At 45.6% G+C, this 24,279-nt stretch overlaps 1 protein-coding gene across 9 annotated transcripts in view; it reads left to right on the top strand.

The window, feature by feature from the left end:
* Positions 1-24,279, top strand: part of LOC139578555 (palladin-like) — a 128,186-nt gene that overhangs the window by 100,593 nt on the left and 3,314 nt on the right. For 4 of the 9 annotated variants that reach the window (XM_071406298.1, XM_071406296.1, XM_071406302.1 and 1 more), the window contains 9 exons: positions 13,519-14,190; positions 16,434-16,575; positions 16,978-17,079; positions 18,126-18,164; positions 19,410-19,631; positions 20,670-20,819; positions 21,343-21,431; positions 22,678-22,810; positions 24,042-24,249. In XM_071406298.1, coding sequence (XP_071262399.1) covers positions 13,519-14,190; positions 16,434-16,575; positions 16,978-17,079; positions 18,126-18,164; positions 19,410-19,631; positions 20,670-20,819; positions 21,343-21,431; positions 22,678-22,810; positions 24,042-24,249 — 1,757 coding nt within the window. Of the gene's footprint in view, positions 1-39; positions 207-13,518; positions 14,191-16,433; positions 16,576-16,977; positions 17,080-18,125; positions 18,165-19,409; positions 19,632-20,669; positions 20,820-21,342; positions 21,432-22,677; positions 22,811-24,041; positions 24,250-24,279 lie in introns of those variants that run through there. The other 5 variants (XM_071406301.1, XM_071406300.1, XM_071406304.1 and 2 more) reach the window with 4 other exon arrangements.

The raw sequence follows: 24,279 nt of genomic DNA, 5'->3' as shown, positions 1-24,279 counted from the left end.
CTCAGGCTGACTCACGCAGTTAGAGAGAGAGAGAGAGAGAGAGAGAGGGAGGGAGAGTCTGTCACTGTCTGGCTGCTGGCTGCTCTATATATGCTGCTCTGCTACCTGGCAGACCGGCACAGAAACAACCACACACACACACACACACCTCCTGGGGACTACCTGAGCCGCAGACAGACACACTCACCTGGACCGCATCACTGAAGGTACTAACAACTTTTTAAAACAAAAATAAGTTTTTTTTTAACTCACTTCAGTGGAAGTAATTGTTTATGGAGAGAGAGAGAAGGAAGAGGGGAAGCCAGGAGAGGGTGAGCAGCAACGAGCAAGATGCTTTTCATTAACTCTCTGTCATGTTCAGATCATTAGAGAGAGAACAATGAGCACACACCACATTAGCACAGCCACTGTTGCTTCATGCTTACCTCACTGCTTTAATGAAATACAGTGTTGCCATTGTAGTAAAACTTCACGAGCTAAAACAGATGGGATTAAAATCACAAAGTCTTCTGGAAAAACCGTTCAACCCGAAGGGTTGAATTGAGAGAGGGAATGAGGGAGTGCAGAATAAGGAGAGACACAAATGATAGAGAAGCAGAGCCAGGAATGCTTTTCCTTTATTTCTGTCTGCTTTGCCAGCCGCTCACCCAGTTAATGTTAAAAGCATGTGTTGGAGTATGGATGTGTGGTTTATAGGACACACAGAGGCAGAGATAGAAGCCCATTCATTCACCGAAGGCTCTGGGAAGTGGTTCGTCTGAAGAGGAGGGCTGCAGGCAAATGACTGCTTTACTAAGGGTGGTAGGGTAGGGTCTGTGAGTTTGCGAGGAGTTGTAGTGTGAGTTGATGTAGGGATGACAGTAGTCCAGTGCCCGTTGCTTTATTGTGGATTGTGTCTGTGGTGTGTTAGTGGTGAAAGACTAGGTACGCTTATATAGGCCAGTTGTGTGGTGCCACTTTTGGGGTCTGTTGGATTAGTTAGCGCAATAGTGTCTGTCAGGAACGAACAGTAGTACCAGGTCCTTCACTGGGTTCTCTGGTTTCTACCCCCTCCCTTCCTCTCTCTTTCTCTGGCTCTTCTCCTCTTTCTCCCTCTTCCTCTCCACTCCTGCTGCTAATCCCGTTTGATGGCGATGTCTTTCCCATTCCAATCCCAGGAAGAATGTCTTGAGCCTTCCTGCAATAAAGAAAAACACTCCGTCTCACCGGACAGAGAGAGGGAGACAGGGGAGGGAGAGAGAGAGAGGGAGACAGGGAGGGAGAGAGAGAGGGAGAGACAGGGGAGGGAGAGAGATAGTGTGGAGGGAGAAAGAGAGAGAGAGAGACAGAGGGAGAGAGATAGAGAGACAGGGGAGGGAGAGAGAGATAGAGAGACAGGGGAGGGAGAGAGAGAGGGGGAGACAGGGGAGGGAGAGAGAGAGGGAGAGACAGGGGAGGGAGAGAGATAGTGTGGAGGGAGAAAGAGAGAGAGAGAGACAGAGGGAGAGAGATAGAGAGACAGGGGAGGGAGAGAGAGATAGAGAGACAGGGGAGGGAGAGAGAGAGGGAGACAGGGGAGGGAGAGAGAGAGAGGGGAGGGGGAGAGAGTGTGGAGGGAGAGAGACAGAGGGAGACAGGGGAGGGCGAGAGAGTGTGGAGGGAGAGAGACAGAGGGAGAGAGATAGAGAGACAGGGGAGGGAGAGAGAGAGATGGGAGGGAGGGAGAGAGAGAGAGATGGGAGGGAGAGAGAGAGAGAGAGACAGGGGAGGGAGAGAGATAGAGAGAGACAGGGGAGGGAGAAAGATAGAGAGAGACAGGGGAGGGAGAGAGATAGAGAGAGAGAGACAGAGGAGGGAGAGAGAGAGACAGGGGAGAGAGATAGAGGGAGAGAGAGAGAGAGAGAGCGAGAGAGAGACAGGGGAGGGAGAGAGATAGAGAGAGACAGGGGGGGAGAGAGATAGAGAGAGACAGGGGAGAGAGACAGGGGAGGGAGAGAGAGAGAGACAGGGGAGGGAGAGAGATAGAGAGAGACAGGGGAGGGAGAGAGATAGAGAGAGACAGGGGAGGGAGAGAGATAGAGGGGAGGGAGAGAGAGAGAGATAGAGACAGGGGAGGGAGAGAGAGAGAGACAGGAGGGAGAGAGTGAGAGAGACGGGGGAGGAAGAGAGGGAGATAGAGACAGGGGAGGGAGAGAGAGAGAGAGACAGGGGAGGGGGAGAGAGAGAGACAGGGGAGGGAGAGAGAGAGAGAGAGAGACAGGGGAGGGAGAGAGATAGAGAGAGCGACAGGGGAGGGAGAGATAGAGATAGAGAAAGACAGGGGAGGGAGAGAGAGAGACAGGGGAGAGACAGAGATAGAGACAGGGGAGGGAGAGAGAGAGACAGGGGAGGGAGAGAGAGAGAGAGATAGAGACAGGGGAGAGAGAGAGAGAGAGCTCACTGTTCATTCTCTGTACTTATCACCTGTTATTCTATTATATATGTGAAATGGCTCCACAGATGATAGAGAGAGAGATGGACGGAGAGAGAGAGAGAGACAGACAGAGACAGACAGAGGGAGGGAGAGACATAAAGAAGGGGGTGATTGGAGCTGGAGCAGCCCTGAACTGTTAGTCTAGTTGGAATGAGCCACACGCTCTGTGCAGCGTTTAAAGGGGGGGGAAAGAAAATAGTCTGGTTCTGTTTTATGTGGTGTGTGTGCAATTAGAACCATAAAGAGAGGGAGGTGGTAGGGTACAGACGGAGGGAGGTGAAAGAGAGGAAGATGGAGAGGTTGAAAATACATTTGGAAGTCTAGGAGAACAAAGACAGAGAGAAATTAAAGTGGGACAAGGAAATAGACAAGGAATGGAAGTTGATTAAAAAAAGGGCTTTTCTGTTTTCCTTTGTTGTCTATATGAAAAATGTCAGGGACTACTGCTGCCAATAAAGCACCTCAAAGGATCTGAGCTAGGAGCTGAATCAAGGGGTTTATGAAATGTCCATGGAAAGTTGGGCAGCTCTCTACTGAGGAGGAGCACTCAGCCAAACCAGGGGGGGAGGGATTAGGGATGACTCGTGTGTGTTGAGGAGGTTAGGGTGTATATGAGTTTTGTGTGTGTTGAGAGGTTAGGGTGTATATGAGTTTTGTGTGTATGGGGTGAATGAGGTTCTCAGAGTGGGACTGCATGGTGTTGAGTCAGCCTGTGATGTGGGTCAGGTAAATGGGTTAACTCTGGTTCCGAACCTGACTGGAGGTTTGACCTACATGCTCCTTGTGGAAACGGATCTGATTAAGGGCTCTATTTTCGGCTGGCGTTAAGGCGGCGCTAGTGTCAAAAGCACGTTAGTTTGCAATTTCGTCATGTAAAAACTGCCGCACTGGCATTTTCCAGCCCTAACACCAGGTTTGGCAATTTGCCTGCCTTATATCAGCTCGCTTGCCCTCAGATGGACGGGGCGGAGATATTTGAGCTGTTTCCTTAAAAACATGATCCAAAGTGCTAATTTCAGGCAGAGCTTGTGCGCATGTATAGGCCTACAAGTGTGTACTGTCTCTGTGTGTGTTTAGTTTGGTGTGGTTAGTGTGCGCGCAGCACACACCTGAGGGTATTCTACAAAGCAAGTTCAATGAGTAAAAACAAAGCTAAACTCAGATATATGTTGTTGGTTGTTGAGTTAAAGATACCATGCTCATTTGAAGCTTATCTTTCAACAAAAAAAAATATTTTTATTTCAGAACATTTAGACAAGTTAACTGGCTAACTCAATGAACCTGCTTTTTTTACTATAACCCTCAGTTTGAGGGCTTCACGTGAATTTGTTGATGGAAGTGTATCACGCTCACTGGTTTATCTCATCCGGCGATCTGATGTGATGATGTCAAACATAAACATTCAGCTATCTTGCTGGGGTTGTTTGTATACTGGAATCATGTAAGCTGCAATAGGCAGCCCCTTACCGTAAACTTACCATAGAACTCCAAATGGATGTCAACTTGTCTAAAAAAAAAGAGCTCATTGTTGTTATTCGAGATCCTTGGTGAACACAGTCGATGTATAATGACCTGTTACTTTGCTAGTGTACATACAGATATCATAGTGTCAACATTATTCTGCAGCGATAGAGATAATCATTAACAACTGGATCATGGGGATTTTGGCCCATATCTACACTTCCTGTCATTTGTAAAAGCCTTGGGTATTGTACCTGTTTGTGCATGTGTTTAAACGTGTAAGTTTTGCATGCCTCCCCTCTACTCCTCCTCTTGCAGTCTGATCTCACACAAACATGACGTTATTCTGATCTACACTCAGCCTGATAGGTGTGTGTCTGTGAGCGACACGTCAAATGAATTCAGAATTTCCTTACAGTCAATCAATCATGTCGTAGCCAGTCAGTCAGATACTAAGTCAATTAGTCACAGTCTGACATTCGTTGATTGTCAGACAGAGTGACAGACCAGACACTTTCTGTCAGAGATTGGTCAAGTGCAGGTTGACGCACTGTAACAGTGATGTAATGGGGGCACGGTAATACTGTATAGTACAGGTGAGGGAAGTGTGAAACAGGTGCTGTCAGGCACAGAGAGACAGCATGCACCACTAATCATACTCTACTGTATGTCTGGTCATGCTTGGGGGAGGTGACAGGGAGAGGTGTATTTGTCTATGTGATTGCAGTGGGAGTCTGGTATTTTCCCATACTCCCATTGATTTCATCATGCGTTCCTGGATCTGGTCTGATAAACTCTTGGCTCGGGCGTGGTTTGGGGCCAGCATGTTGTTGTGTTACCACCTTGGGGTGTATTTCCACGGTAGGACACACACATAGGGGCTGTGTTTGTTTTGGAGGTGTGATGCTGGAGCTCTGCTAGCTTGTTTGGGACACGCTTTTTAAAAGCTGGCACAGTGATGTGTGGTTAAACAATGACACAGACAGATACTGTACTCCAGTGGTGGTCAGTGACGTTTATGATGAGGGAGGACCATTTATTTTTTTAATGAGCATGGCCTTATTTCTATCACAGCATGTTGGATGACTGTCATTCATATTCCATTCACCCAGTTCAATGTAACAGCGATAGGTTTAGGCTACTACATGATACTGACATTTTCCCTATACCCATCATGAGGTTGCTACAACCTAGCCTATAAATGAAAGTTTACAATGTAGGTGTACACAGATCGAGAGAAACATTTGAGATGACAGACAGTGAAACGTGGACAGACAGTGACACATTCAATACGGCCTTACACACTCTTGCCTGCATCTAGCTTATCTAGGTTGTGATCATTAGTCCAACAGTTGCAAACGAGAGTTTCTATTGGACAAATTCAGGAACTCTTATCCATGTTTTGTTTGCTTCCGTTTAAGAAACGTTTTCGATCAGAATTGGCGGAATGAATAAACCCCTAATCACGCATAAACACAGTTCACTTTCAAAGCAGCCATGTTGTCTTCATTGTAGCCTCTATGTAGTCTCCTCTCACCATTTCCCTTCGTTTGTGGACTTCAATGAACAACACATCAGCTGTATGTGACCAGGCAAAAACATCTTTCCAAGCCAAACCATAACCGCTACACACAGCCTGCATCGTTGTCCCCATATTAGCTAAAGTAACGTCCTAGTCAACATAGGTAATAGAACTAATGTGTTAGTAAACCCAGTTAAGCAGTTACACCGGCGGGGCCCCGGTGGAAATAAATTGATAAAACCAAAAGATTACCTTGAATTTGACGAGTTCCAGTGTTGTGTTGGATAGTCATAGCCAGCTAGCTAACATAGCATCCTTCTGTTTGAGCCGGGTGTTTGAGTAACTAAAAAAAAGACAAAATCTCTCTCTCTCTATTTCTCTCTTGCTTCTCCTTCATTTTTTAAAGAAATAGTTACTGTGTAAATCTATGGAACCAAGAGATTATGTATTGAAGTTGTCGTGACTTTACTTTCATTAATCGGATGGCTGTTATTTATCTAATCAACTAACTATGTTTAATTGTTACCCGATTTAAATTAAATGAATCATGTAACAATTCATTAGGATTTGGGGCACCACAAGAGCGGTTCTTTAAAGAGTTATCATCTCCCAAATTAAACTCTAAAGGTCTTTACATATTACATCCATAAACAGTCAACTTATTAATCATATCATCATTCTGAACAGTCGTAACCTCCTTGCATCTGCAAAAACCCTAGCCTTGCTTATGATTCAGTACTACACAAGTTGGTTTAGCTAACTAAATGGGGGTACCTAGTCAGTTGTACAACTGAATGCATCTTCCGCATTTAACCCAAACCCTCTGTATCAGAGAGGTGTGGAGGGCTGCCATAATCGACATCCATGTCTTCGGCACCCAGGGAACAGTGCCTTGCTCAGGGGAAGAAGGACAGATTTGAACCCTGTCAGTTTGGGGATTTGATCAAGCAACCTTTCAGTTAATGGTCCAATGCTCTATCCACTAGGCTACCTGACACCCCTTGATAACACAGAATAAACATACACACTTAATACATTAGAAACAGGTCCCTAGCGGACTGACAACGATATGGCTGCTTGTTACAAAAGACATGGAGAAGGCGAGAAAGAGAGAGAGGGACAGAAACACTTAACATTGGTACATTTAGAAACTACTCTCACTTATACTTTGTGCACGAACCGCCGCCCGCTTGGAGAAAGAAATCATGAATCTATTTACATGGAAATGCCTTGGTTTGCCATGTATCTCTCCTAACTGGGCCTTCTGGGAAAGGGGGTTGTTTGGGCCTTTTCGCGACACGCTTGTAAGGCTCTGATTGTCCAAAAGGGGTCCCCACCCGTCTTCTACTGTTGTTCTTCTCTGCAGTCGTCCGGTATCCGGCAGCTGTCCGGTATCCGGTGACTTATTGTGTAGTCCTGAACAGAACTACAGATTTTATTCTAATTCCATTTGCTCTGGAAGATGCTTCTTTGAAGATAGGCTAGCCAGCTGTGTCGATGGTTCCCAGTGGGGTGATGAGAGTAGCATAATACGATGATTTGAACAGAGTAATGGAATGGTCCTACTTAAATTCATTTTTCTAGATACTTTACTTAGGACAGCTAATCAGCCCTACCAGTGATTGTCCGGGAGTTGACTTTATCGTCTCTACCTCGTGTTGAGATTCAAAGTTTAAACCACTTTAAAAGTGAGCTGCGGGCTTCCCAGTGGCCTAAGGCACTGCATCGCAGTGCTAGCTGTGCCATTAGAGATTCTGGGTTCGAGTCCAGGCTCTGTTGCAGCCGGCCGTGACCGGGAGACCCATGGGGCAGCGCACAATTGGCCCAGCGTCGTCCAGGTTAGGGGAGGGTTTGGCCGGTAGGGATGTCCTTGTCCCATCATGCACTAGCAACTCCTGTGGCGGGCCGGGCGCAGTGCACGCTGACGCAGTCGCCAGGTGTATGGTGTTTCCCCCGACACATTGGTGCGGCTGGCTTCCGGGTTAAGTGGGCATTGTGTCAGGAGGCAGTGCGGCTTGGTTGGGTTGTGTTTCGGGAGTACGCACAGCTCTCGACCTTTGCCTCTCCCAAGTCCGTACGGGAGTTGCAGCGATGAGACAAGACTGTAACTACCAATTGGATACCACAAAATTGGGGAGAAAAAATGAAAAGTGAGCTGCAGCTCAACGTCTCTCTGGTCTGATACAGTATGTTAATTCTTAACCCATCATTTTATACAGTTAGTTCAAAAGGGGCGGTTCCATCAGGCTGACCTCACTCAATGGCGTGACTTGTCACTGTGCAAAGTTATGGAAAACTATTATCTCTTATGGCTCCTAAAATCATGTCCCTCTCTTAACAAAAACACTTTCATCATTTTTCATATTTCATGCACAACACATCGGATGAACACTTCACACATATAGTTAGTATACTTTCCAAGTTACAGTATTTCCTTTATAACATTTTAAATTACATCACAAAATAACACCCGAAACGTCACCAGTGGTCTCCAGATCGCCTCTGACCATTCCCCACGTTCTATGTTAGAAATATTGTTCCAGTAGTTGCTTTTGAACGTGTTAGAGTTTCTGAGTTTCTTTCTTCTTCTTCTATTTATTGCAAAGTTGATCTGACCTATTTGGATCCTCACAGGACAGTCATGACATAGTCAATGTACCAAGAGGAGGACGGAAGCTAGCTGTCCTCCGGCTACACCATGATGCTACCCTGTTGAGGCTACTCTAGACTATCATTGCAAAACAGTGTGTTTTAATCAATTATTTGGTCAATATATTTTGTATAGTTTTATCTAAAAAGGCTAACTTTTTCAATGTTTTACAATTTAGATTTTTATGAGATTCACTGAGGAGGATGGTCCTCCCCTTCCTCCTCTGAGGAGCCTTTCCCGTTGTGGGAAAATGTAAACCTGTTGTTCAGACATTTGAGTGGATCAACAGCTTTTCACTTACACATGGCTGGCTTGTATGTACACATCATGCAGAAGGAAGCTTAGCCTCTTGTTGTTTATAGAAGGCACCCCCTCCTTATTGGCTGTTTACACTCAACTACTTCCTGTCCTCCCATGGTCACTTCCTGTGGTTAGTGAGTGCTGCTGGCGGAATCCCATAAACCCTCTCCCTTCTCTCCTCCTCCTAGTCAACAAACCAGTGGCCAACCAAAGACAAGCTCCCCTTCCTCGCACCCAAACAAGTTAGGTCGTAAAACCCAGCGATGGCTCACAGCTTGCTTGTTGCAATGTTAGTCAGTCTAATTGTAGAACTGCCTGTCTGTATGGACCCGAGGCATCATTGTCCAGGAAGCACAAACAAGCGACTGTGTGTAAAGACCATTATAGACATGTTGATTAGAGAGAGCATTGATTAAAGAGTATGATTGGAGTCTACGGAGGAGAAGCAGCCGGTGGCGATCACAGATTGGAAACCCTCTGTAGCTGACTGTTGGCATGGGTTGTTTCTGTTTTAGCTTGCTCTTTCTGACTGCTACAACATGGTCTGTTTCAGCTTGCTCTTTCTGACTGCTACAACATGGTCTGTTTCAGCTTGCTCTTTCTGACTGCTACAACATGGTCTGTTTCAGCTTGCTCTTTCTGACTGCTACAACATGGTCTGTTTCAGCTTGCTACATGGTGTGCTAAAAGACCGATTCAATTAACTTTCACTCAGACAAGCTGTGCCTGACCCCGTTAAGCTCAGCGATGCTGCTAATGTTCCCATGTAGAAACTGGAAAGTTAAAGCACCACCAGAATCCTTTATAATTGACATTTTACTATGAGGGTAATGTGAAGAATGGTTTGTCAATCAAACGTTTCTTCTAAAGTTCTCTTTCATTGTGTTCCATGTTAAATAATTTACTCCAGGAACCAGGCCAACTGAAAGTATTTTTCAAGATGAGAGAGAAAGAACATTTAACAGCCTGGCCTATTTAGACCTCTAAATGGAGGGAAAGAGAGAGGAGAAAGGAAGAGAGAGATTTAACGGTAATGTACTGTTACAGTCTGAAATGACAGGGCAGAGCTCTGCAGTTTTTTCACACTGGAACTGAGAGTTGTGTGGGCCAGTTGGCTCAACTCGGTAACGCACAACACTGGGCCGTTGGCATGGAGATGGAGAGCAGGACGGCTCCCTCTCTCCCTCCCTGCAAGGCCCCACTGCACCGCAAGACAGATAGGAACAGACTCTCAGAGGAATGGAAGAAAGAAAGGAATTAACTCCAGCCTTTTCAGCAGTTTCTGTCATTTCTTTAGCTGCTCATATGAGAGATTAAACTTTTTTTTTTTTTTTTTACCAAGCACCAACTCTGTTCACAAACCTTTTAGAAGTTCTAAATAATGTAGGTTTTGTTTCTTGTACCCAAGAGAGTCTGACTGGCATCTATAGTACAGGTTGTTCTGGACAGCTATAAGAAAATGCCCTTTTTGAGACTTAACAATGGGAGGATTTATGTGGAGATGTGAAAGTACTGTAAATTAAAAGGCTGTATGGCTATAAGTGAATGCTGTATGCTAGAATGAACCTCCACCTCTTTTAAATCTCTTTTTAAGAGTGGTTGATTGGGCAGAAGGCTCCTCTCTTTGTTCCTAGAGTTGGTGACTAAATCAAGTCAAGTGATACTTTATTATCCCAATGATTTGTCTGTTGGCTCATTCAAGACTAATAGACAATCCCTGTTCTGAATCAGTAGAGAAAAAGCTTGATTGAGAGAGATGAAATAGTTGTAAGTGGATGTTGGCTGGGTAGAGCTGGCTGGAGGCTGGTATGGTCAGGGCCATGGTGTCAGCCAAGGTGGCCCACTCCTTTTTTCCTAGAGGCAGATAGACCAGGCACAATAAAACAACTGATGCAGCTACAATATTACACAGTCTGACCTTCTCACTGACAACCATAAAAAGATCTGAAGTTTATGGGCTGTTTTAGAGTTTCAGAATATTTAAGATGATACTATCTGACAAAATGGCAATTCAATTGAGTGGAAAAATTCAAATGAAATTGACATATCAGATTTCATTACGTAGAATACAATTGGAAAGTTAGTCATTATGCGGAAAGAAGGACAAATGAATCTTAATCATGTGAGTGCCCTTTTGTAAAATAAGCAAGGGGAATTAGACTGTACTAAATGTGGAATTGATTGACCATGCTGGGAGAGAGAGAGGGAAAGGGAGAGAGGGGTGCACATCAGTTGTTTTGGGGAATAATGAGCGGCGATGTTTGTTTGGAAGTAGCTGTTCTATATAAAGAAGGAACACCTTTTAAGGCAAGAAGATGATGTCAGTCAGCCACTGCTGGCCAACATCCATTCTGCCTCCCAAACATACTCAGAAAAATTCCAGAGGCAGGAGTAAAAACACCAGGACAACTTTTCAGATATATTTAGTATACTCAAACTGGGCTCCTAACATTCTCTAAAATATACTAGGCAGGCTGGAAACCATCAGGTGGGTTATTAAAAAATGAAGGCACGCGGGCAAACGGTTTGTTATGGAAATAATTTCATGCACAACTCACACATGGAGGCTGGCAGTGAAGGAGAGAGAAAGACAAGGCGCTGAGGAAATGAAGCGCGTTTCTCCTCTGTTTGAGCGGGCGGGCGGGCGGGCGAGGCGAAGAGCTTCTGCCTTGCGCTGAGAGAACGCAGCCAAAAAAGGACTGAAAGCGCCACGGAGGAGTGGAGGCCAGGGCTGCCGCTCCTAGGAGCTGCCAAACTATTCTTGTAAAAGCGCTCTTTTGGTGGAGGCTTGGATGTCCGACATTGCTGGGATATTAAGAAAAACACATAGGGAAAGTAGACACTGCATTATTTCATTTTGCTATTTCACATGCTATTTTTCATGTACCATAGTCTACACCATCACACAGGTTATGACAGGTTGGAGTGATTCGAATAATGAGTGTTTATTTGGGCCTGGAGTTCCACTGTTGCTATGCTACTAATGAGGGGAGCATGTGACTGATCTCAAAGCATGTGGGATATCTGTCTCATGGTGTTTTCACTGTCAGTTCTGTCATTTTACTGTAAAATGTTCATTACCATTGTTGGGCTCTTCATATTTTTTGAGAGAGAGGGGAGGCTGGGGAATGGGGGGAGGCTGGGGAATGGGGGGAGGCTGGGGAATGAGGGGCTTATCCCCTGGAACCTCAGACAGAAATGGAAAATGTCCTGGTTATTCAGCATCTGAAACAGATTCTGAGAATGTTGTCCTAGTGAAGTCCTGATGACAAGGCATGTAGCTGTATCTAGACTCTTCTGTCCAGGTTTTCAGATGGACTCACTACCAGTCAAAGACTGGGCCATTAACATTAAGGTTTCTAACATTGGGGTTTTATAGATTTCCCCAAGACCCCTTCTGCTACCCGAGGAGATAACTCAACCATGTCATGTGTGTTCTGAAGTTCCCACTGTACATTCCTGTTACAAGCCCCCAGACCCAAATAAAATATTTCCCCATTATAAATGAACACGTTCAAAGCAAGCAGTGGACATAGGATGAGTCTAGTTTACTCGCCCCTCTTTCTTCATTCCAGTCCACAGTCATGTCATCCGCCCCCTTTAGGATCAGGAACCTCCTTGAGAGCCATAGTTTCCCCAGCCAACTGATCCCAGACCAGGCCAGACGTTATTTGACAGTGTAGGAGGGCTCTGTGTGTGAAATCCTCAGCCAGCCATACCTCTATGACAGAATACAATGCTGCATAATTAGGATTCACCCCTGAAGACAAGATGTGTGTTTGTGGTTATTTTGTTTCATCGCAGTGCAGTTTAACCCATTAACTGGCACACCAAGAAATAGATATCAGAAACAACATTTTACAGTCTTGTAATTTTCAATTTTATACAGAATTAGTACTGAAAATGTGGTCAATTTTTGCTAATATTCACGTCCTGGTTTTGAACCATATTTGAAAAAATACAGGACTCCTATGCTAAAAGGCATTGGTTGAGATGTTAAAATATGCCAAACAAAATTAATATGTTTAATTTAATATGGTACTTTTTGACGTGGCTGTCGACAGGCTGGCCTTTTAAGTCTTTATGTAATGACCGATAGACTCACTATGCAGAGGTTTCCTCCCCAGAACATCACTAATCAGCGCTTCACACACACACACACACACACACACACACACACACACACACACACACACACACACACACACACACACACACACACACACACACACACACACACACACACACACACACACACACACACACACACACACACACACACACACACACACACAACACAAACACCGTGGCAAGGTTGGCTAGCCGAATGAACCACACCCCATGGTACTCTGAACCCTCCCAAACTCAGGCCTGACAGGCTATCAATTCCAGGCTGGTGAAAAAATCTCCAGTGTAATTCCTGAGTGAGGCTCTTGGATGGCCCAGTGCTGAAGTTATCGCGACAGCTCTGTGTGTGGTTATCAACCACTCACAGTAACATCCTCACAACGCATCTGTAACATTAGAGCAATGTCTCGGCACGACTGGGAGGCTCATTCTTTGTGATTGCTGTTTTTACAATCACAATCTCTTTAATTTGTCAATCATGGTTGTGTAACGAGAGAGTGAGAGACGAGTAATAGGGTATTGTGTCAGTCAAGGTCAAAATGGATTATAGCCGCATGCTTTTGTAACATTTTTACAACGTGCCTGTAACCTTAGCAGCGTTATCTCATCCCCTCCAGCGTTCTAGTGGTGTTGAGAGGATGTTGAGTGTTACAGGGGTATGTGTGCTATGTTCTGATTGGTGACCTGGGGAAGGAAAACCACTGCTGTTAGCCTCTCTGGGCGTTTATACTGACCCTGACACAAAATATGTGGATACATAGTATGGAGTCTAGGCCTTTACTGTAGGGATTCCATTGGTCCGGGGGGAAAAAGGCCTGTACGGAATGCTTCTGATCTACTGGTGTGTGTTCCTGCTTTCATTTAGCTCACAAACGTTTTAAAACTTTGTCCAGTTTTTTTCTGCAATAGTGTTTTTTTTTTACCGTTTGGCATGATCATTCAAAGTGACCCCACTGTCCAGCAGTCATGTTACTGATGATGCCTATGTATCAACTTTCCTTTTAGGAACATAGAACAGTTGAAGCAGCTGCAGGATCAGATTCTATTGGAACAGCAAGAAGCAGCCAATTGGATCCAGCAGCAGGAGCAAGAGCAGGAAGTCCCACTTCCACTGCAGCAGCCTCAGGAAGTGTCCTCTCCGCCCTCTCCTCCTCTTCCCCCTCCTCCCTCCTTCCAGGAGCTGGAGAGCAGCGCCATGCAGACCAGCACATTCAACTACGCCCGGCCCAAGCAGTTCATCGCTGCCCAGAGCCCCGGGGGGACAGTCCCTGTGGGGGGCTACGTCACCCAGTCCTCTGGCTCCTCTGGATCCAGCCTGTCCTCACCCCTCTCCCCACCCACCTCACACAAACCCTTCACCAGGGTCACCATGCCTCCCTTCACTAAGGGCAGCAGCATCGGGTCTCAGTCCCCGTCCTCTCCCTCCTTCCCTCCTCCACCCCCTCCCTTCCTCAGCAGCAGCATGTCTTCTCCATCAGGCCCCAGCCAAGACTTTCCCCCACCCCCTCCTCCACCCATCTCCTCAACTCCCCCCTTCTCCCCCGGCCACTCCAGCAGCTCTTCCCCCTTCACTTCCATGCCCCAATCACCTGCTGGCTTCCTGGCCTCCGTCCTGCCAGCCACGCCCACTAGCCCGTCCGTCAACGCCCTGGGCCTGCCTAAAGGGAATGGAACTATGTGAGTATCCTCAATGTTACTCAGCTACACTGGCTCTAGACACAGCTACACTGGCTCTAGACACAGCTACACTGGCTCTAGACACAGCTACACTGGCTCTAGACACAGCTACACTGGCTCTAGACACAGCTACACTGGCTCTCCATGGGGCAGTACCCTATACTTTCAGATCATTTCAATCCCCAGTCAAATGGTAGTATAGCATATCAGTCAGTGAGTGACAGCCTGCGGCAGGTCTGTCTCTGTGGAGCCAGGCTGGCTCTCCCTCTCCCTCCATTCTCATCAGGACAGCCTGCCACCTGGCAGCAGCTGGAGGCTGGAGGTTTGCTGCTAGATGGAAGATGGCCTGTTTAAATTCTTATTCAGCATGTTTACAACCCAGAGACCAGCCAGGGGCTCATACAGACACTCAGCTTAGAGAGCACCGTCTCTCTCAGTATCCTGAGGTGTGTAAATGTGTGTGTGTGTGTGTGTGAGTTAACCTCTCTGGTATAAGTGGGACGGTAGTGTCCCACCTCGACAACAGCCAGTGAAATTGCAGGGCGCCAAATTTAAAACAACAGAAATCACATAATTAAAATTCCTCAAACATACAAGTATTATACACCATTTTAAAGATAAACTTCTTGTAAATCCAACCACAGTGTCCGATTTCAAAAAGGCTTTTCGGCGAAAGCACACCACGCGATTATGTTAGGTCAGCGCCTAGCCACAAAAACCATACAGCCATTTTCCAGCCAAGGAGAGGTGTCACATAAGTCAGAAATAGCGTTAAAATGAATCACTTACCTTTGATGTTCTTCATCTGGTGGCACTCCCAGGTCTCCATGTTAGACAATAAATGTTTGTTTTGTTTGATAATGTCCCTCTTTATGTCCAAAAACCTCAGTTTTGTTGGTGCGTTTAGTTCAGAAATCCAAAGGCACCATGCGCGCTCTCAACATCAAGACGAAAAGTCAAAAAAGTACAATAACAGTTAGTAGAAACATGTCAAACGATGTTTAAAAACCCATCCTCAGGTTGTTTTTGTCATAAATAATAAATAATATTTCAACCGGACAAAAGCTTCGTCAATAGAAAAGGAGAAACAAAGGCTTGTTCCCGCTCACGCGCATGACTCGTGTCTGGAAATTTCCACTGTCCACTCATTGAAAGTGCTGTATCTTCCCCTTTTTTCAGAGTAAAAGCCTGAAACAATGCCTAAAGACTGGCCACATGTAGAGGAAGCCATAGAGATTGTGAACTGGGTCCTAAGTCTCTGTATGGTGGATAGGCTTTCAATGGAAAAACAGCCTTTCAAAATAATAGTACTTCCTGGTTGGATTTTCCTCAGGTTTTTGCCTTCCATATCAGTTTTGTTATACTCACAGACATTATTTTAACAATTTTGGAAACTTTGGAGTGTTTTCTATCTGAATCTACTAATTATATGCATATCCTAGCTTCTGGGCCTGAGTAGCAGGAAGTTTAATCTGGACACACGTTTCATCCAAAATTCCGAATGCTGCCCCTTACCCTAGTGAAGTTAAGAATATTTGCCCTATCATCTGAAAAATATACACAATGACTTTAGAATGAAGGGTGCGTCAAAGTCAAATCAACATATATTTGAAGGGTTTATGCATAGCTGAGATTTCAACACACCCTACTGGGCATTTTCCAAAACACAATAGTATTTCTCAAGTCAAGAAACCCTACCATCTCAGGCCAGGCCTGACTATGAGTCGGCTGCACCCAGAGTGAGCTTGGTCATGTTTATGTTTATTTAACTGATAGAGATCTGGTGTTGTGTAGATAATCCTGGCTCTGGTTCCGCTTGATGATGCCTGGCCTTCTGGAGAAAACATCCACTCTGCTCTGCTGTCAAACACGCTCTCCCCCTTCCCCTTTAAGGCAATTCCACATCTCCTTCCTTCCCTCGCCCTCTTTTTCATCAAGCCCTCTCCTCTGTCTGCTTTTCCCCTCACCGGGGCATTCCTGCAGCAGGGGAGAGAGATAAGAGGACTCTGTCTGGAAGGCTGCAGTTGGACATGTTCAGATAAGGGAATGAGAAACAGAAAGAAGTGGCTTATTCTGTCTCAATCACGGGTTCAAATAACTCCCAGTCAGTCTAACACACACACAAACAACATATTGCATATCATGGCTATGTGATCTACTGTAGAAAGAAACAGCAGCCATTGTTGACTAACGGTCTGAGGTCCCATGTTCTAACCCTTACGTCTGTTGTTGTGTTCTGTCAGCAGTGCTTTCCCCCGGAAGCAGTCCAGAGGAACCCCACGCCTGGCCTCTGACTCTGACATTCAGGGAACCAAGGATGCTGTCATTCAGGACCTGGAGAGGAAGCTACGATTTAAGGAGGAGCGCATGAGCAATGGACAACAGGTGTGTGTTACAGAGTGCCTTCATAACACCGCAAATGACTGTGTATTTGTAGGTAACTTGGGAATGAAGGTATTGTTGTAACATTCTTTAATACATATTATTAACAAGCGGTCCATCATGTCAAATATCAATCAAATTTCATTCCCAACCATTAATACATGCATAACTATGCCACAGATATGTTCACAGACAAGCTTTTCTGCTGATGTTAGAACAGGCCCGGTACTATAGTGAGTCCAAAAGAGCCTTTTGACTTGGAGAGGACAAAACATTTTTCCCCATGTCATCCATTTCACAAGTGTATCTCAGGAAGACTGTATCTTATTAATATTTGTAACGAGTGTGTGTTGCTGTTGCGACTGACACACTAACCTCGGCTGACCCATTAATCGGTGCTTCCAGAGGTTAACCTATGAGGAGAAGATGGCTCGCAGGCTGCTGGGGGCAGACAACGCAGCCACAGTACTAAACACACAGCAGCAGGACGAGGAGCCAGTCACACAGGTACGCTGCTGCTGCAACTATACCAAGAACACACACACACACCTGGACAGGTATATACACACTCACTTGGGCTGGACTGGACAGGTACAGACTCACACACTACTCACAGAGTCACAAAATACTTGTCTAGGATCACCACCTCTGTGTTACACTGTAGTATTGCGTGTGTGTGTAGCATACACACCTACATTAGTCATATTTGTCAGTCACACTGCTTCACTCAGAGTTGTGTCGGTGTGCAGGGTGCAGAGTTACTGAATTTCTGAGTCTATTTTTCCATCTGAATGCTGGTCTGTGATGTTTATTATTGAAAAAGGCTATATTATATTTCGGCTACACTGGAAACACTTTAATTTAAAGCATGCAATGAAGCTTTGATATGAACAGAATACTATCCTACAGAACCCTCTTTAAAACCCTCTTTAAGAACCCTCTTTAAAAACACACATGAGTTGAATGTAGCCGTTTGTTCCCCTCAGAAACATTAAAAAGCTGTATAGAACTGTGATAAAGTGTCAAATATAGGCTACAGCTACACAGATTAATACAACATGTAGTCTTAAAGATGTCCAGAACACAAAACCTCATTGCAGAACACACACATAGTTGCTGCATTGACTAAAGTCAAGCCTCAGTGCCAAGTAAACAGAGTTTGTCCTCTCACAGCTGCAGACAGTGGCAGTAGTGTTTTGTGGAGGTCAGGGCTGTTCTGTGCTGCTGTGCTGTAATGACATTGGGCTCTGGCTGCCTGGAGGCCCATGAGCCTGGTTCCCTGTCTGATAGAGATTGGCTCTGCATGGCTCTGGGCACTACTCTGCCTGAGGCTGTGAGTTTGCCTGTTCCAAATCAGAGGATATGTGATGAAAATATGTGTGTTTTGTGGAAATGTGTGAAAGGGTATAAGACCTACAATGTTACACACTCTTTCATGAATGCTGGTAAGTGCATGCACGCCCACACCCTCGTGGTGTTTGGTTGGACCTCAGGTCGTGACGTCATACAGTAACACAGAGACAACACCTCACTACTATTTTATGTCTTCGCAGGACTCCAGTTCATCTGATATAGAATCGGTCCCTCAAAAGGTTATTCAAGCCTCTCTCTCTCTCTCTCTCTCTCTCTCTCTCTCTCTCTCTCTCTCTCTCTCTCTCTCTCTCTCTCTCTCTCTCTCTCTCTCTCTCTCTCTCTCTCACTCACTCACTCACTCACTCACTCACTCACTCACTCACTCACTCACTCACTCACTCACTCACTCACTCACTCACTCACTCACTCACTCACTCACATGGTTCTGTTAAGGTCATTGTGGTGGTTACATATCTTTTGACCGCCTGTGGTCTTCAGTCAGATCTGACCCAATTACTGACCAATACTGTTTATGAGAAACCGAGTAAGTATGGCCAAGGCTTTGTCCCTGTGCATGGCTGTTACTTTTAATGTATATGTTGATTCATTGAATCTCAGTGTGTTGATTGGTCACTTTTGATGTGTTAATCAGATATTGGCGCCTGCATGAGCTTGTTTCCAACACCTTCCAGACATGAGATGCTAAAATGAACATGGTCCACTGTCATCAGAACTATGGGATACACCCATAGCTGTGTGTGTGTGTGTGTTACGTGTCACATGACCTATATACTTGTCTCTTGTTTGTGTACGTGCGTGAGCGAGTGAACGAGAAACAGAGAGAACAAGAATTCAAGGGAGGGGGGGAGAGAGAGAGAGGAAGAGAGAGAGAAACGTTTGCGAGAAGGAGGGGAGACAGGGATTGAGGCAGAGAAATAGATTTACACTTTGGTGAGCGTTGGCAACATACTCGTCCTCCCACTACCAAAGCTTTGCCTCCCCTTGAGATGTCATAACCCTTCAGCTGTGTCTTAGACCTGTAATTATCAGTCAGTCAGTCAGTCAGTCAGTACACTCTACTCTCCAGATGTTGCCTCTGCCGCAACAGACTGGGCCAGGATGGTGAGAGATTGAGATTGAAAGAGAGAGGAGGAGGAATTGAGAGAGAGAGAGAGAGGAATAGACATAAAAGGAGGGAGGAATAGAGAGTTGACAGGGAATAGGAAGACACTGGATAAAGGCGAGCTGACGGGAAAAGGAGAATCTTGTTTTTCCGTAACTCACTGTTCTTGAATGAATGAAAGGATAAATCAATGAATGCTTGCATGAGTGACACAGAATGTTCTTGGTGGAGTGTGCTTCTTGTTCATCTGATTTTTCTGTGACCCCGTTCCTCTGTGATTTCAGGCTCTTCCTGTAATAGTGATGCTCCTTGAACTCCGTCTCCCAGGGTTAACCCTGCTCCCTCTCTGTGTGCTCTGCAGGAGTACAAGGTGTCCAGCTTCGAGCAGCGCCTGATCAGTGAGATCGAGTTCCGTCTGGAGCGCTCTCCAGCGGAGGAGTCTGACGACGATGTGCAGCATGACGAAGACTCTACAGGCCAGGGGGTGGTGCCATTCTTCGACAGCAAGCTCAAACACTACAAGGTGTTCGAGGGCATGCCCGTCACCTTCTCCTGCAAGGTCATCGGAGACCCCAAGCCAAAGGTCAGAGGTCACACAGATCACAGAGTGATGATGTGGAAATATAGCGGACTGATTCATCGTTAGTCTCGCATACCAGGACGCCGTATTCTAGTATTTTTTATTGTATTTAATGTCAATATTATCACTGCTACGCTATTTAGTTATAGTGTATTGTTGTATGCTGAACCTATTTAATGTACTGCCATATTGTTCTGATCATTTGGAGTTGATGATGTGTGGTGTTGTTAGTAGGAGGTACATGTACAGTGTGTTATAAGGGCGAGGCCTGCCGTACTAACATCTCTGAGTCCGCCACTGCGGGCAGCATCAGAGGACCTCTGTAATGACTGGGTGATGACAGGCATCAGATGAATGGAAGAGATAGAAAAAGAGAGGATAGATAGAGGATGGAGGGAGTATAATATGATATAATATAATAATATACCTCCCTTCCCTCCCTACTCCTATCCACTTCTATAGGCCATTGTGTCCCCTATAGATCTACTGGTATAAGGATGGGAAGCAGATCATTGTGTAACTCTGTGTTGTGTCTATCCTGTCCCCTATAGATCTACTGGTTTAAGGATGGGAAGCAGATCATTGTGTAACTCTGTGTTGTGTATATCCTGTCCCCTATAGATCTACTGGTTTAAGGATGGGAAGCAGGTCATTGTGTAACTCTGTGTTGTGTCTATCCTGTCCCCTATAGATCTACTGGTTTAAGGATGGGAAGCAGATCATTGTGTAACTCTGTGTTGTGTCTATCCTGTCCCCTATAGATCTACTGGTTTAAGGATGGGAAGCAGATCATTGTGTAACTCTGTGTTGTGTCTATCCTGTCCCCTATAGATCTACTGGTTTAAGGATGGGAAGCAGATCATTGTGTAACTCTGTGTTGTGTATATCCTGTCCCCTATAGATCTACTGGTTTAAGGATGGGAAGCAGGTCATTGTGTAACTCTGTGTTGTGTCTATCCTGTCCCCTATAGATCTACTGGTTTAAGGATGGGAAGCAGGTCATTGTGTAACTCTGTGTTGTGTCTATCCTGTCCCCTATAGATCTACTGGTTTAAGGATGGGAAGCAGATCTCTAAGAGGAGTGAACACTACAGGATCAGCCGCGACGCTGATGGAACCTGCAACCTCCACACCGCCGCCGCCTCATTGGACGATGACGGCAACTACACCATCATGGCTGGTAACCCCGCGGTGAGAACACCTGACCCACCCAACACACACACACACAGGACCTGACTGATTCACACCCCATGTAGAAAACTCTGCACAGACTTTCACACCAAGTTGTTTCACACTAATCTACTGTACACAAGGGAGATACACACACTGTATCTATGGACACGCATACACACACATTATCAGGACCAAGCCGTTTGGCAGCCAGTGGTGCCGTTTGGCAGCCAGTGGTGCTGATGCTGTTAGCAGTCATTAGTTCTGGAGAATAATAGCCATGGAGAAGATAAGGGTCTCCAGCCAGCAAGGGGAAGCAGGCGTTGAGTGAGACAGGAAATCACTAAAGCCTTCATGAGGGTCGAGAGTTCATGTACTGTTGGCTCTCTGAGAGCCTGGCCAACTTCAACACATTGTACTTCCCCCCTGACGTGGGTTTTAGTTGAGTTTGAGTATGAACAGTCATAAATGTCGAACAAACGTCTCTCTCTCTCTCTCTCTCTCTCTCTCTCTCTCTCGCTCTCTCGCTCTCTCTCTCTCTCAGGGGAGGGTGAGCTGTACTGGCAGGATGATGGTCCAGGCAGTGAACCAGAGAGGGAGGAGCCAGCGCTCTGCACCTGGACATGTTCGCAGGTACAGGAAAACTACAATACCTGACACAGAAGGAGACTACAATACCTGACACAGAAGGAGACTATAATACCTGACACAGAAGGAGACTACAATACCTGACACAGAAGGAGACTACAATACCTGACACAGAAGGAGACTATAATACCTGACACAGAAGGAGACTATAATACCTGACACAGAAGGAGACTATAATACCTGACACAGAAGGAGACTACAATACCTGACACAGAAGGAGACTATAATACCTGACACAGAAGGAGACTATAATACCTGACACAGAAGGAGACTATAATACCTGACACAGAAGGAGACTATAATACCTGACACAGAAGGAGACTATAATACCTGACACAGAAGGAGACTATAATACCTGACACAGAAGGAGAGGGCAGAAAAACACTGTTGGCTATTATTCATATGCAGTTCTTACAGATGTGGCATCTTCATTTGATCACTCTTTTGTTTATGAGAATTTTCCTGCATTGCAGGAAATGCAGATGAGCTTTATGATTTACATAAATTCACTGAAAACCTACACTAACACAAGGTTATATTACCAGTAATGCACTTTTCATGTAGCCTACTTTTGGCCAGCCTAACCACCGGTCAAGCAACATTATAGACTAAATGTTCATATTCACAATGATACCAGGTGTATGAACATCAATTCCAAAACGACCATTATTATGACCTTTTAAAAGAGTTATGTACAGTATTGTTGATACTAGTGTGTGTTAAATCATTGTGCTGACATTTTTATGTGAGGTGAATAGTGTAGCGTGAGAGGGCGGAAACACCTGTTGGTTCTGCTCTGTTAGATTGATAGGTGTAATATTTGTTCTGCATAATACCTGTCCCACGTATAATAACACTCCCACACCCAACCGAACGAACGAACGCACACACACACACATGCATTACGGTAAGCTGATCTGTACACAGACACTCCCAGATAAGTCCTTCATTTGTCTGAGGGAAGCGTTTGAAGATATCCATCAGTACCTCCTTCTCCCTTTATCTCTCTCCTTCTTACCCTCTCTCTTCCCCTCGCTCCACTCTGCACAGCTCGGGTGTATTTACACTGTGTGGAGGGATGGTGATGTCATTGTTGTGATAGTGTAGGAGGACAGGGAACGCCTGGGGTCATGACCCACCATAGAGTTCCTAAACGGAGAGACAGGGTGTTAGTAGTGGGAGTACTGGGTTCTGTTAGGTGTAAAATTCTTGCTCTGCTTCCCTCTCTTAGACCTAGGTCTCGGTCCAGAGACAGTGGTGATGAGAACGAGAATATCCAGGAGCGTCACTTCCGCCCCCACTTCCTGCAGGCGCCCGGTGACCTCATCGTCCAGGAGGGCAGGCTCTGCCGGATGGACTGCAAGGTGAGACCACGCCCCCTTAACACTGAACCCACCTCTCCTTGACCTCTTCAACTACAGCCACACCTTTAGGATTCTGCCATTATAGGCCTGGTGTTTATGGAGGACTGGGAGCTTTTTCATTACTGGAAGCAGGGCAGGATCTAAGAATTCCTAAAAGGAACATTCCAACTTTCCACAATTAACCCTGGTGTTCAGCAAATAGTAAATCATAGAAAATGGAGGAAAGCAGTGCAGATCCACCCTCTAATTGTATGTATGTGTCAGTGATGAGGAGTGTCTGTGGGCCTGAGAAAGGTGTCCTCCCCATTAATTGTATATACTGGAGAAGAAAAAACTGCGGGCTATATATTTAATTTCTTCTTTCATGATGAATGGCTCAGACAGAGCGCAAGAGGAGGGGAAATCCTGGGGTCATTTTGCTAGGATTACCGGGATCCCTCTCACTCTTTCTGCAATCATGTCTCTCTCCACACTCTCCTTCCCTTTGTTTTCTCTTTCTCTGTCCATCCCCTTTTCTCTCTTTCTCCCTTGGTCACTAATCCTCCCTGTGCGGTCAGACCGTTAGAAAACGATGTTACAAAACTGTAATACAACCAAAAAGCAGCATACACGGATTTCACACGCTATAAAAATACTCTCTTTTTATACTCGTCCAAAAAATAAACACAGTGAGTCTCCAATGTCTTGGGGCTCTGAATGTCAATTATATTTATAGACTATATTTATTTCCAAATCGTTTGTGAGTTTCCAAACTTTCCATGCCAATAGTGTCTCAACTACAGGAAGTGTTCTGCAGTCAGGCTGAACCATGTTGTTCAACCAAAAATGTATAAATTCTTCTTCCAGCACTCAATACAGTCAAGGCCGGACACACACACACACACACGCACACGCACACGCACACGCACACACACACACACACACACACACACACGCACACGCACACGCACACACAAACACAGGCTCTACTGGTCAGACCTTCCTTTTGAAGGCCAGGCAGTTCCCATGAGAAAACATGCAGGAGACTCCAGACAAGAAACAATTAAACACTGCTGCTCTCACTGCAGACAGAGACACACCATATTACTGTACTCACAATGCAAATATATACAAGCACATATACACTGCAGATAGAGTCATGCTCCATCTAGATTCAAATCATCACATCACTGTATAAATAACACAATGTGAGGAATGAGTCATTGAGTATGTGTTGCGTTCCCCCCTCTAGGTGAGTGGCTTGCCTACACCAGATCTGATCTGGCAGTTGAATGGTCAGACCATCCGTCCTGACTCCGCCCACAAGATGCTAGTGAGGGAGAATGGCGTACACTCATTGGTCATCGAGCCCGTGTCCAGCCGCGACGCAGGCATCTACACCTGCATCGCTAGCAACCGCGCCGGACAGAACTCCTTCAACCTGGAACTCATTGTCGCAGGTAGACACCCATACAATACCTAGATGTATA

Source organism: Salvelinus alpinus, chromosome 6 (genome assembly GCF_045679555.1).
Source record: "Salvelinus alpinus chromosome 6, SLU_Salpinus.1, whole genome shotgun sequence".
Taxonomy (NCBI): Eukaryota; Metazoa; Chordata; class Actinopteri; order Salmoniformes; family Salmonidae; genus Salvelinus; species Salvelinus alpinus.
This window is presented reverse-complemented; position numbering and strand designations above follow the sequence as displayed.